The sequence below is a fragment of the Lineus longissimus genome, chromosome 3, assembly GCF_910592395.1.
Source record: "Lineus longissimus chromosome 3, tnLinLong1.2, whole genome shotgun sequence".
NCBI classification, from domain to species: Eukaryota; Metazoa; Nemertea; class Pilidiophora; order Heteronemertea; family Lineidae; genus Lineus; species Lineus longissimus.
Genome location: NC_088310.1, coordinates 28,320,927 through 28,335,741, shown reverse-complemented (window position 1 = coordinate 28,335,741; position 14,815 = coordinate 28,320,927). Strand labels below are relative to the sequence as shown.

At 43.4% G+C, this 14,815-nt stretch overlaps 2 protein-coding genes across 5 annotated transcripts in view; one reads left to right on the top strand and one right to left on the bottom strand.

The window, feature by feature from the left end:
• Positions 1-4,756: 4,756 nt before the first annotated feature.
• On the bottom strand, positions 4,757-8,251 carry LOC135484550 (tubulin-folding cofactor B-like). The gene is made up of 6 exons (XM_064766140.1): positions 7,947-8,251; positions 7,429-7,572; positions 7,022-7,115; positions 6,324-6,524; positions 6,060-6,132; positions 4,757-5,805 (listed from the first exon to the last, which is right to left on the bottom strand). The coding sequence occupies exons 1-6, from the start codon at positions 8,064-8,066 to the stop codon at positions 5,691-5,693; spliced, it is 747 nt and encodes a 248-aa protein (XP_064622210.1). The 5' UTR covers positions 8,067-8,251; the 3' UTR covers positions 4,757-5,690.
• Positions 8,252-8,347: 96 nt separating this feature from the next.
• The window catches only part of LOC135484549 (baculoviral IAP repeat-containing protein 6-like), a 36,951-nt gene continuing 30,483 nt past the window's right edge, over positions 8,348-14,815 (top strand). For all 4 annotated transcript variants that reach the window (XM_064766138.1, XM_064766137.1, XM_064766136.1 and 1 more), the window contains exons 1-8: positions 8,348-8,531; positions 9,039-9,220; positions 9,393-9,527; positions 9,828-10,087; positions 10,363-10,565; positions 10,802-10,947; positions 11,273-11,406; positions 11,725-13,130. In XM_064766138.1, coding sequence (XP_064622208.1) covers positions 8,354-8,531; positions 9,039-9,220; positions 9,393-9,527; positions 9,828-10,087; positions 10,363-10,565; positions 10,802-10,947; positions 11,273-11,406; positions 11,725-13,130 — 2,644 coding nt within the window. In that variant the 5' untranslated portion in view covers positions 8,348-8,353. The remainder of the gene's footprint in view (positions 8,532-9,038; positions 9,221-9,392; positions 9,528-9,827; positions 10,088-10,362; positions 10,566-10,801; positions 10,948-11,272; positions 11,407-11,724; positions 13,131-14,815) is intronic.

Below are 14,815 nucleotides of genomic sequence, written 5' to 3'. Positions count from 1 at the left end.
CCTCAGGATGGAAAGTTTGATATTCTTACCCATCCAATAAGAGTAAAAGTGACGACGTATCGCGCGTCAACAACACCGGTTGATTTGAAGCGATGCAAAGTTCCACCCGGATCGAACTATACACCAGCTTGTCGTCTGCCATGACAACACGGAGGAAGACCGGGTGGCCAACTCTCACGCCAACTTGGGTCACATCCCGCCCGAACTGGTCGTAGACGTCGAATTCCAGCTCAGGGCGGATTTTCTCACCCTCCGACGCCGTGAATGCATTATAACTGGAAAATGAGGAGACATTTTGAATCAAATACGGACTAGGAACAATAGTCGGGACACGACGTTCTCCGATGATGACGAAACGCTCTGAACGGACAGATGTCACCAGGCGTGCCGCATCACAATTAGTAGCATGAGGAGACAGACATTCAGTGAAGAGTATTTGAAAGAGAGATAATTGTTATCATTAGCATTAGCAGGTGAGGTGCTGATCTGCCATCCAAACCTGGGTTTAAAGCGTTCAATGTATTGCTATTCCAACAGTGCCCCAACATTTTTGTTGGTAGGGTTTTCAAACGCGGTAAATGACATACGTAAATGTACGTGTGTTGTGCAATCGAAATATTTACTCTGTTATATCGGCACCGGATGCTATGGCATGGACCTTTGTGTCATACTTGCAGTAGACATGATAGTTCAGGTCATGTTGACTCCAGCCTAGACTCTTTGTTTGGACCACGATGAAATTCTCGTAACTCACCATGGATCGCTGAAATGAAAGGCATCGACAGTTCAATGTAGTAGAGAGGTCCAGAACGTACCTACACATATATATGCGCTAGTTGTGTTACCTCATATCGGGCCAGAGATATCAACTTACTGTTGGAAAGTGGAGTTTAGTGCCACACGCTTCGAAACGGTCAGCTCTCAACGAAAGTGTCAGACACCAGTCGTCTGCTACGTGTTCAAACATGCATGGGTCGATTCCATGGTGATTCCTGACGTAAATGAACGCAGAGCCCTCGAACAGACGATCAGCTATGTTGTACAAATATGTGTTGTTGTGGGGCGTGTAGCAGACGCGCATCTCTTCTCCCTGGCATTCGACATTTACTGTAAGAAAGGAGGTATGGGTTTGCACAAAGTCTTGTCAGATAAAGACTTAACTCTACTTTTACAATGCTATGCGTGCAATCTACTAGCCTCTCCCCTGACGCTGAAAGTAGCGTCGCATCTGATATAGGGCTCCCGAGGTAGCCGTATCCGTTAGACCTACCTTCGACAGACAGGAGGCTGCAATGACCGAATCTGTTTCGTCCGGAGTGAACGCATCCACTACCTCCGGAATGTTGGAATCTTATATAACAACATTCACCACTTTTCGAATACGCGGTGGCTTTGGCTTCCCCCAACAGGCAAAGGGAAAACTAAAGTCAAAGACGTAGCAGCACTTACGATGTACGACATCACAATCCTTGGTCGGATCTTCCGGGTTAGAAGTACTCCTGGAGTGTGGACACTCGCACCCATCTCGCAGATTATCCCCGTCTACGTCATAACATTGGCCATTGTTATCTTGACAGGTGGCGCAGTTTGGATCCGTAAAGCGCGACAAATGGCTATCTAGAAATAAGTAATGTCAAAGAGATAAGTTACGGAGACACAAGTTGCTTTACCCGATGGTCACCTTTCAAGATGTGCCGACAAAGGCCCGATTCCTATCACCAATCAAGGTGGGCTCCCGATGGTAGACCATCCGATCGGTCAGAGGCGGTAGTGGGGTTCTGTTTCTCGGTGCACGTGTGTCGCTGATGTTGAACTGTCCGGACTTTGGTAACGGTACAACCAGACACATGCCGAAGGTGGGACATCACGGACAGTATTACATACAACAGTTGTAATGTACTTACAACATTCACTCTTCCTTTTTAAATCGGACCTGCTGGCTGTCTTGTGTACGATAAAGCCAGGCTCACATCTGCAGACCGATCTACCGGAGAGATCATTAGCTGGACGGCATTGGGAGTGGTCTGGGCGACACTTGACAAGATCAAGAGCGGCGCAGAATTCTCCGATCTCAGCTGGAAAAGAAATGGCACAGTAATTACGTACCCATCGGTCTTGATACAACGCTTACCTAAGGAATGGGCAGAAGTATATTGTACCGATGAGTAAAAAGAAGGGAACGTGTAAGGAATAGGAGGGGACGCAAGTTGCATGTGGAATGAGTAAAAAGAGGATAACCTTAATCGAGAAAAGTATTTCTTCAGAAATCTTACCTAGCCCGGTGTCGCAACCAACCGCTACTGCATCATTCGTCGAACTTGACTTATAGCTTGGGCACTCACATCCATCCGGCTGACCGTCGGAGTCCACATCATAGCACCGTCCACCAGATTTCCTGCAAACCGTACAAGACTCCGTGACCAACTCCTCGTGGCATGCCTTCAGCTCGGCGACATAGACCTCCATCAAGCCGCCCGGAGACGGACAGCTGCATTCATTGGAGGCCGTGCAATAGCCGTTGAAGATGCCGGTTTGACACAGGGTGTCCCCGGTCGCACCCGAAGTACAGGCTGTGCCCGGTACAACTGAAAAGAAAGAAAGATCCATGATGACGTGCGCTGCTGAGAATATCACTCTATGTTGTTTTGGGAAGACAGCGACGAACTCGCGGAACTTGCTTCATTGTCGAAGAGTTGTTTTACAATACGTCATCACCAACCATGCTTGAGGGACAGACATAAGAAAGCAAGAGATCATTTGATTCAGTAAAGTTAGGTATGACAAATCATTGTTCTGCGCTCCAACATGGCTGACCGTCACCGTAAATGTCATGACCGTCATGGCCTCTTGCTTGTCGCTGGTCGCTATCATCACGGCGAAATTTTCATTGGTTTTGTCGCAGTCGTGAAGAGCTCAGAAACGAGAACACATGTGGAGACGCTTAGTGTTGAGACTGTCCGACAAGCCATGGGGCCAACTCCACCACGACTTACCTGGTTTACAAAGTGGTGATGTATTTCTCTCTGGAGCGTAGCCGGTATCACAGGCGCATCTGCTGCTGAGACAGATGGTATGTTCATCCCCCGCCTGGCAGAATGCTGTCCCGTCCTCCTTAGTGTCGCAATCATCGCCGAGATGACCTGAAATAATAGACAGGTTCAACAGAAGACTTTGAAGTGCGTATAAGACTGACCATGGAGCCTGTCATTGTGGCGAGATACGGACGACATTATTCCGTCGTACGAACAGGTCCGAACTGCGCAATTCTCCATGATATTTCGATTTTCAATTCGAAAACGTTCTCAAATTCAAAATCGAATATGTTTCTTGACGACTTCGATTAGGAGGAGAAGGAGGAGGAGAGGGCTGGGGGAGGGGAGCCGGGTTTTACCTTTCATACATCGGACGTCTCCACTCTCGCCGTAGTACCCATAAGCGCACACGCATACTCCATCCTCGCATTTACTGTTTGCTATGAGGCCGTCGGGTTGGTGGTTGCACGAGGTGTGACGATCGCAACTATCACCTAGGATTACTGGAAAAGAAACCAAAACAAATAAATGCTTGCGAAAGGAGCTGATTTGAGGTATCTCCCATGGCTATCATAATCATTTATTGAAAAGATGATAGTAAGCGGACTACTAACCTGAGTGGACCTTTGAAAAAAGGTAGATTATTCCGAAGAAGACGAGGAGAAAATGCCTCAGTGGAACCATAATGTCAACTTGATTTTTTCATGCCAAGGGCGTTTCTGTGACTGTGCCAAAAGACTCAAAGCACTTACCACAGCTCTGTCTGGAATGCTAAAGGTATGATGATATTGACATAGATTCACATTCACCTCGAAACCCTCCCCAAAAATGAACTGAACAATGGCCCTCCAGTCAAGCTATAACTCCGTGGTTGAGTACACTTTGACGCCCCTTTGAATTTTAAAAGGAATTCATGAGTTCGATTCTGCAATTGCTCTGATCTGATTACAACCAATCGTAAGCGACAACCAGTCCCTCCAAGAGATGCAAGAAGAACTTGTAAGCACAACAAGCAGGTAGCCTTACAGCAACTTCGGGGACCATTTAGGCCTGGAAGAATTTCCTAGCCCAGTGTAAAGAGTCGCAGAACCCTTAGAGCAGAAATACACTGTCCTATCCAGTGTGACCTGATCTGAGACACATTTACAGCCAGTAAAAGGACGTAAGAGACAGTCCTAGTAACATCTTGTGAGAGGCACTGCCGTCACAACCGAATCACAACCTGTGGACCTGCATGCCATCAGGAACAGAGTCACAACCATACTTTTCTTGTCACATCCAATCCCAGGGACACAATCTACCATCCCAGTCAAACATGATAAGAGACCATCAGGAAGAGGGAAGCCCATCTCATGCAATACTAAATCACGAAGTTGAATGCTATCAGCGTGCAGGATGCCATGTCTTTCCAGTCACAACCACCGAGGGACATTGGCAGCCTGTCATGCATTATCAGCTATAGACCATTGGGAATAGGCCAACTCCTTTAATACAGGACGAAATCACATGCACTTGAATGCCATCAGAACTGCTGGGTTGTCTCATCCTCAACATAGACACTGTCTCAAACAGGGGGGGATAGTCACAACCACTATCACATCCATAAGGACATCAAAAGACACACACAAGGTGTGAATGCTTTATGATAGACTTCCAGGAATATATCCAGGGTATGCACTCGCACGCCTGGCTTTACCAAACTCAATAAGAAGAAGTCACTGATGTAAAAAGCTATAACTTTTTTATTAAACAAATCAATAATCATGAACATCTGTCCTAAGATGTCCACAACAAAAAGCTGTCTCTTTCAAAGACATCATTAACAGTCACAATCTAAGAGAAATCTAACAAAATTGTTGCACACTCTTAATCAAAACAGGAATCTGTATCACATTGAGAGGTACAGTGACAACAGAACCTGTAAAGGAATCTTGGTGCAACCAGAAGGCAAACTGAAGATACAAGTTTAGCTCATACATTGGAATAAGTACTGATTTAAGTGAGGTTGATATGAGTACTGTAGATGAGGTTGGTAACAAACTGTTCTACACTATAATGTCAGTAGCTGCAAGTTTCAGACACGAGTACAAACGTTTATTTTATTCCATTGCAGACTGTGCCTCAAGAAGACAACTAAAGGAATTGGTTGTCAGCGAAAAGTCATCTCATCTATAATACAAGTAGAATTTCCAGTAACTGACGCTCATAGTTTTCGACTGACATGCTGTTTCTAATTTTTGGTTTAAAATATAAATATCACAGCTCTAAAGTGTCATAAGAAAATGTAGATACGAAAAACAAACATGGACACACCAACTGGATGACAATCATACATATACAAATCATTTCACTTTATGGTATTGACAGCAACATAAAGAAATCAAGCTCCTTCTGTCCAGCAATCACGAAGGTTATATTGTCCGATAGAGTTCAATTCATTGTCACAATTTCTTTGCTGATCTGAGTAATGAACTTGCGTTGCACAGCCCATTTTATAACACCATCGACTTACTCCCTCAACACGAGAGTGAGTGCAGAGCCCATTTTATAACACCATCAACTCACTCCCTCAACATGAGAGTGAGTACAAGCAGTGTTTTGAGCAAATATGTTCAATCTAGGTGAAGCTAAGTAGTCTTGGTGCCAACACTGCCAGGCCTACATCTCATCCAGTCCCAAGTCCTCCTCTGGGAAGTCTCCAACAGCCACTTGGTTTGGTTTAACAAAACCACCATACTTGGCGCGGCATTCAAAATACCGTTTACCTTTCACACTGCAAAATGATAGTGGAAATATTAAGTTGTTATACATGATAATTACAAAGGGGATATGCAGGTATTGTACAAGTCAATGTATTTGATTGATGTATTTGAACAGAAAGGATTTAAGTGCATCTTGGTTTGGCACATCTGCTCTGCCACTGGGCCTTCTGGTTGTGACTTTGTCCTCACAAGACCAATTTCGGATGAATGGAAATGATAAGTTCAAGGTCTTCTTCCGCTTGCAAGATTATCCTGAATCACTCACCTGCCATCATTTTTCCCATGGGGTTCATCATATTCAATACCAACCCAATGACCAGGCTTGAACTCAGTCTTTCCTGAAACAACAACAAGCAGTAGCATTATTTTGCAGTCAGATGATGTAAGGACACCGTGCAGTCATACTTTTACCCACCGTCATTTCTCTTTCATTTGCCTTATACAGGATAAACAGGTGTCCCTGGGCCCAAGTTGGAAGATGCAGTAAACACACCATGTACCACTGCCCAAGAGCAACAGAAGAACTTACCCACATATCGAACAGTACCCCTCTTGGGTAACTGTTCTGGAAGCTTGACTTCGCACCTCTCTCCTACTTTTATAGATTCAGCTAAAGTCTTCTCTTCAGCTTCTTTTTTTGACTTTAACTCTGCTTCCCGTTTAACTTCCTCAGGATCGACTTCTTTGAACTGGCCCATCTTCATTCGTTGTTTGAATGCTCTCACAGAATCTGAAACAGGCAACAGAAGCCACCACAAGTTAGTTCTTCAACATTTATCTTTTGTTCACACTAAATGTGTGTGTAACTGTAGTCACATGGGGAAGACTGGGTCTTCCACCAGGCAGGGTCTTCCACCAGACAGGGTCTTCCACCAGGCAGGGTCTTCCACCAGGCAGGGTCTTCCACCAGGCAGGGTCTTCCGCCAGGCAGGGTCTTCCGCCAGGCAGGGTCTTCCACCAGGCAGGGTCTTCCACCAGGCAGGGTCTTCCACCAGGCAGGGTCTTCCACCAGGCAGGGTCTTCCACCAGGCACAGTCTTCCACCAGGCAGGGTCTTCCACCAGGCAGGGTCTTCCACCAGACAGGTCCAAGTCAATCACAACCTATTTTGTCATACATCATACTAACTAGGCACCAGGCACAATAATCTGGGTTTGTAAACAAGTCATGAACTGACAGACAGAAAACATCGAAAAGCAAATGTAGGCTGTATGTGCTCATAGTATACCTGATTTTTTGGCATATTCTTCTTCTGTCAATTCGAATTTCTTTACAGTGGACAAATCTTCATATGCACCAGTTCCCATTGTAGGATCAACAACCTGAAGTAGAAGCTGGTCATTTCACCGAGGGTTTAAGAGATAGCAAACATCCCCAGGAGGGTGTTAAGTAAATGACACTTCACTGAAGATTACTCATTTTACGCATGTTGTAAGATAAATGCTCCTCTCCCACATACACTGCTACTGTATGTGTATTATTTCTGTAATCACAGAGAATTCCTTCAGGAGCTGCCACAACTTATACGATGATAAAACTGTCTTAAGAAAGAAGACAGCATTTTATGGATGCCCATACGTCTTCATTCTTACATCTCTTACACAATGCAATCTTGACCGACTGCACTACACTCACATGTATAATCATATTATCTTCGACAGGATAAGACCCTAACATCACATCATCATTTGTCATCTCGCAGACAAGTTTGTTGTCCTTTGACCGCAGTTCAAGTTTCATATTGGCAGACACTGAGCCAGTCAGTAGCTCAAGCTTTCCCTACAACAAGAGAGAAATCATACGTAGGATAACAGGAACAAAGCTGAAAGCAAGATCTACACCTACCGTACTGGCGGCGTAGGCATAGCGGATACGCGGATACTGTAGTCGATACTTACTAAATATTAAAACAATAAAACAATCAAGTAGATCAGATAGAAACACAGATATAGAGTGTGTGATACAGTACATATAGTGTAGACGAGGCTCCCATTCGTGATAAACATTCTTGAGTGCTTATGGGATTCATTCAACATGTGTTCTATGTCTATGTGTCATGTACATTTACATGCATGGAAGCATCTACATACACCGACATGTATTGTGCATGTATGTGGTGTGTGTGTGTGTGTGTGTACATTTGTTTTGTTTACCTTCAAAGTAGTGATCGTCAAGTCTTTTGGAAACCGTTTGATCGATCCAAACGAATTAACTGTGCTCGTCACTGTTACACTGACAACTGCCTGTGTTTGCACAACATAGTGTTCCGTCATTTTCGTTGATAGATGTGCTTTACGGAGAGGAAAATATAGAAAATTTGGATGATGGAATTTGTTTTCTCCGCTCCATGCGAAAAACCGGAAGTCACGTTTCGCGAACTCGCCTAAAACGGAATGACAAAAATACCCTTTCTGCCTTTCTGAGCAATAATTTACAATTTTATACAATCTAAAAGTAACTGGTATTTTAATGATGTCACAAATATGCATTTAAAGGTCGTAAATAGATGATTAATCGAAAATGACGTCATGAATATAATTTGAGTGAGGTGAAATCAAAGATGGCTGGCTCTGCGGAATGGTTCATCGCAGAGGATGGGTGTTTATCCATCGGAGAGTCAGCTACTGGCGTCACGTACCATTCGACGCTGAATAACGTTATAGTAACAACCAAAGAACCTGCAGTGAAAGTTATAGATGTCACCTCCGGATCAGTGCTGCAAAAATCCGATGTTTCAGGTGTGCTTTATGTAAACACTAAAGTAAACTCAAAGTAGGCCTAAGTCAAGAAAACGAGGAAGAAGAAAAATGTTCCTCCCTCCATTTTGTTTACATATTTGTCATGCTTGTGATGATGCACACATCATTGTGGGCCTACCTGATGTTGTGGTGATTGTCTCCATTAATCGCAACAATACATCGAAATCCTTGCATACATTCCTGTGTCGTGACAACATAACATGCCATCCCCGCCCTGTGCATGACGCTCGTCCATGCTGGAGATACTGAGCTGCACTCATTTACCTCATCATTGGTGTGTGTTATCGTCTTGTCAGCATCAGTGATGGGAAGACATTAGAAATTTCGAACAGATTGTCACAAATGCAATGCTTCAGTGATGATGTCAGTTGCAGAGCCAGAGGCTGATTGTTTCATGCAGTTCTGTATATATTCAGTCAATAAAATGTTTGTGAATTCAAAAGTCATTTGACTACTAGATTGATTAACTCTTTTTTTATGTTGCAGCATGTCCAACAGAAAATCTCCGATGTACTTATCTTCCTGGTCGGGACAAGGTGTTCTTTACAGATGGTGTGGCTGTTGGTGTGAGACGAGATCTGAATGGAGTCCTCCTGTTGGACACCATGCTCCAGACCCCAGTGAAAAAGGCAGAGGATCTGGTCAGAGTAGAACTGCCACTGCAGGATGTAAGTCAAGTGGAATGTTGCATCAGAAAGCAAGCTTGTTTCAAACCATTTATTTTAGATCTTGGTTGATAGCTGTGCCCTGGAATTGAAAGTTACAGAGTAAATGTTAAAATATAAATCATAAAACCATTGTCATGATTGTGTCTTAGAGAATGTTCTAATCACTTTTTAGGCAAGTCATTTGTTCAAACTTCTCATGAGTGTGGATCTGCCAGGTGTTGACTTTGTGGAAGATGTGCTGAAGGAACTTGAAAAACAAACGGCGGCCATCCAAGAGGCAACAAAGGGAAATCATAAAACTGCCAAGGTAGGCATGAGAAGATCAGTTTCTTTGTCAAAAAGCTCAAGAACAGCACACCTTATCATTCAGTGCAAACAAGCATTTGACTCTTTATAGTTTTGTCAGCGAGTGGCATTGAAAAGGCCAGTGCAAAATCTTGGATATGTTATCTGGAGATGAAGTAGATGTGTAAGTTCTGAGTTCTATCTCTGCTGGAAGAAAGCGGTGTTTGATAGATCTAAGTTACGAAGTCTTCAACTCCGTGGTTGGTTTGAGTGTCTTGGTGTTCAGAACACTCGTATAACATCTATTTTTCATAAATTTCAGTGGGCGACAGTCTGTATGAAACTTCCTCACTGTACTCTAAAGTCAGTGTTCAGTAACTTGATGGTTGAGTTGAAGCAGCATCACATCCCAACGCCTGCCTTACCAGTCGCTGCAGCAATCTATGATCGACTCTCATACCTCTTACCCGGCACGCGTCCTGACTTGTCTGATGTTGGTTCAGGACCAGTTGATAGGACTCTGATGTACTCGGAGGCAGCCAGGAGGGAAACATTCACCAAGTGGCCTCACATGAACTACAAGTAAGAATCTGGATATTCATGGATGTCAATCAAGTGCAGTGATGACAATTAACAAGTGACAAAATACATTCATTTAAAGGCTATGCTCGAAACTTGCATTTGAAAGAATACTATGCACATAAAAGTTGTTTCTGAGATCTTTTTAAACAGTTCATTGATGTTACCACCCAAATAATAGGGAGAAGCTCTGTGAGAGAACATTGACCAAGTCATGTCTGACTTTGAATCTTTGCAAAACAGCCTAGCTGTGATTCCTACTTTGATTTCTGTTTCAGATGGGCATTACCAGATCCAATGGCTCAGGCTGGCTTCTATCACCAGCCGAATGCCACAGGAGATGACCGAGCGATGTGCTTCACCTGTAATGTCTGTTTAGTTTGTTGGGAGCCTACTGATGAGCCATGGTCAGAGCACGAGAGGCATTCCCCGTCCTGTCCTTTTGTCAAGGGAGAATACACACAGAATGTGCCGCTTGCATGTAAGTTGAACCTGAGCACACTGTCCTCTCATATCCTAGTGGAATGTCACTGGCCAGATAGAGAAATCATAGCATACACTCGGCCTTCAGGCTACTGCAATGGTGGAACCTTTTGAGACGGTTACCAGTTTTCTGAAAATGGTTAGAATTCATGAAATCTCAAAACTGAAGTTTCACTGACCATGACACTCACTCATCTGCAGTCGTCTAACTGACATATCTGGCTGTATTTTCAGTGACCTATGCGACAGAACCTGCATCTCTCCATGGCAAAAAGAGTGAAAAAGTGGAAGCTGTCAGCACGACATCTTGTGATGATTATATATGTACCTCTACTCTAAATGGTGGCGTTGTCGTGTGGGACGTAGCCAGGCAGATTAAGGTAAACATTTCATACCTGTCAGTATTGCATTCTTGGCAATGTTTTGTCCAAGATTTGTTTGATGTCCAGTGCAGAAAAGCCTAGCGGGAAAACTTTGGATATCTAGACCAGACAGTGGGAGATGGAGTGAGACCTCAGGCTGACATTAGAACTATGATATCCAAACCAAGGTAATTGGTATTCGGTATACCAAGGGGAATGAGCATAACCTAATTTGATGATAGTTTCAATGTTACAGGACTCTGACTCTAGGACAGACAACATTGGTGAACCCTTTATTATTGTCCCAGTATTGTACCGGAACCTCATACTTTACATTTTTCAGAAACATGCTGTGTTCTACATCGACCCCTGTGATCCATTGATTGCATTGAAAACTGGCACCCAACTGGCCCAGTTTGATGACACCCAGCTGATCAAGAAGAATGTGAAGAATGCTTGGCAAGAGGATAGCGACAGGTATGCCTGATTACTTTGTCTCATGTGAATTTGAAATCACTTTCAGGGCGTCATAAAGTCTGACTTCTTCTCAGCTACCTGAGGTCACCTTGTTTATAGTGTTTTTCTACATTGCCGCACAATTTTGAATGTGTGTAGTCCCTCACCTCTTTAAATTCTTGCACGTGATACACAAGGAAAAACAGTCAATCACTCGGTCTATATCAAGAGATTTTAATTACCTCTCTTGCTTGGCTGAATGACCCGATTTAATTGTTGTCAGTTGTCATGTCCGACCATTATATTTTATGAAACTAAATCATGGATCTTGTTTTGCAGCAAAAGTGGTAACACAAGCGAGGATTATGCGAGCAGTGGTGCTACTGATGAAGAGTCACAATCAAAGTCTGTCTCGGACCCCCCAATGTTAGAGATCCCTCTTCATAATGGCGACATCAACAAGTCGTGCAAACTTACCGGTCCAGTGAAAAGATCGCGACCTTCTTGTGATATCCAGGTGTCCTCGATGTGTGCTGCTGGTCCCCCACAGAATACAGCTAGTGCAGCTCCAGAGAAACCTATCCCGAGTTTAGTTAGTGGAGTTTCAATCAGGCGGACACCTCTACTTCTCAACTGGGGCTACCGATGTACTGAAAGCAAAGAGGTGCAGTTAATGAACCAGGTTAACGAGGCAATTAGTACAGACAGTAGCATGGAGATCATCCCCAGTGAGAGTTCTCATTCACACAACTCACATAGTGATTTGGAGCACAATCCCTTCATACCCTACATACTCGTACACGACATCAGTCAGAAAGTCGCAAAGGAACAGAAACTTAAAGAAACTGAGAAAAAAATCACCAAGGAACAGACGATTTTACCTCTGCAGGATTATATACAAATGGTAGAAATGGACTATGATTCTGATGTGGAGATTGTTGCAGTGACGCCCCCTCCTGGGTCAAATGGAAATAAGATGACGCTAGACGGCACAACAAGTTCCATCAAAGTTGAAACCACCCCTAAAATGGAATTGTCTGTCAAGGAAACTAAGACTAATATTGACAGTGATAATTTACAGACACGGGTGTCGCCTGGCAGGAATCGACTAGTCCAGTGCATAGAAGTGCCGGAACCTTACAGAAAAGAAGAATATGTAGTCAGCAGCGTCACCCCCACTATTGACAAGAACCATTTATTAGTTGTGATATCTCCCAAATTTGACAGTGAAATTGAGGAGGATGAACCTGTACAACTGAACAGCAATGACAAGGCTGACTTAGATTTGGAAAATTCACCGTTAATTGACGGAGAGAAACTGAGTAATGGAGTGTTAGGAAGTGAAGGGTCACTACAGTCAGATGAATCTAAGAATGATGCGGCGAATGAGGCAGTATCTGGTGGTTGTCTGTTGCTGTATAAGGTCAAGTACGACAAGGACATTGTGACGATAAGTGAGGAACCGTGTAGACATTTTAGTGTTGAAAACCTTGATGACGCTGTGATATCCACCTATATGCTCCCTATAGATTTGATAGGTAGTCCTGAGGAGGAGGAGATTATGACAGATAGCTTAAACCAGTGTGATGGCTCGGGGAAATTTGACAGTGGTGTTCCAGGATTTGTGGCTGTGATTACCCAGGGAGGCAGGCTGATGATGTTTCGCCTCGATGACTTTCATCTCATGGGGACAGTAGACAGGCTGAAGATTGGGGAAAAATTCACCTCGGCTACGTATTGCACTGGTAAGTCTTTGACTCTTATTCATGCATCTCCTTTGGCCACAGGGGGAGACTCAAGGATTTCATATCAAATTCATTGAATAAAGTTACCATTGTTTTGCCTTAGAGGTGGCAGAATGGTACTGTTTATACAAGAGGTTTCTCCAATAGCCACAAGTATCTCTTCAAAAACATCTCAGCAACACGTTCGACCCAGGTAATCTGTCAGCTGGCTGACGAGTATATTGGGAATTGTGTGTGATCAGATCTCTCAAAGACGCCCGAGACAAGGATTAAAATCTTGTGTTTATAAGGTACCATTGTTATGCCTTAGAGGGGGCAGAATGGCACTGTTTAGACAAGAAGTCTCTCCAACAACCTCAAGAATATTGGATTAGAACGGCACTGTACTGGGTCCCAATAATAAATATTGTCATAAAGACATATGATATTGTTTTGGGACTTATGTAAGATTAGTTTTCTCCGCCAAACTCGAGACTGAAGGATTAAAATCCCGTGTTCAATAGGCTAACAAATGCAAACACTTCCAAATGAACCCCCTACAAGAGACGAGTGGCTCTTCGTCTCTCCGACTTTGACACCCTGCTGCGAACATATCAATAGATCAGCCAGCGGTCCTTGGTGTCGCCGCGTGGGTTACGCCCAGTGAACGTGTTTGCAGAAGTCAGGGAACCACGATCTGACATCCATAACCAGCGTATTCCCTATTCATGCCAGTTATAGTCGGGTGCTACACCACAGTCGGGATAGTGGAGCCAAACGAATGATTTTTGTGTAAAACATTTAAAAATGAACCATCTTGACACAAGCAAAGCAAATGAGTCAGTCAGAACAAATGAGTTTTGAATAGGACACATAAACACCTATATAAACCAGATCTCGCTGATACCAGAACGGACTGAAGCCTTGTGAAAGCAAAGCAAATGAGTCAGTCAGAACAAATGAGTTTTGAATAGGACACATAAACACCTATATAAACCAGATCTCGCTGATACCAGAACGGACTAAAGCCTTGTGAAAGCAAAGCAAATGAGTCAGTCAGAACAAATGAGTTTTGAATAGGACACATAAACACCTATATAAACCAGATCTCGCTGATACCAAAACGGACTGAAGCCTTGTGAAAGCAAAGCAAATGAGTCAGTAAGAACAAATGAGTTTTGAATAGGACACATTTAATACAACGATAAACCAAATCTCGCTGATACCAAAACGGACTGAAGCCTTGTGAAAGCAAAACAAATGAGTCGGTCAGAACAAATGAGTTTTGAATAGGACACAGAAACACCTATAAACCAAATCTCGCTGATACCAAAACGAACTGAAGCCTTGTGAAAGCAAAACAAATGAGTCAGTCAGAACAAATGAGTTTTGAATAGGACACATAAACACCTATAAACCAAATCTCGCTGATACCAAAACGGACTGAAGCCTTGTGAAAGCAAAACAAATGAGTCGGTCAGAACAAATGAGTTTTGAATAGGACACACCTATAAACCAAATCTCGCTGATACCAAAACGGACTGAATCCTTGTGAAAGCAAAACAAATGAGTCAGTCAGAACAAATGAGTTTTGAATAGGACACATAAACACCTATAAACCAAATCTCGCTGATACCAAAACGGACTGAAGCCTTGTGAAAGCAAAACAAATGAGTCGGTCAGAACAAATGAGTTTTGAATAGGAC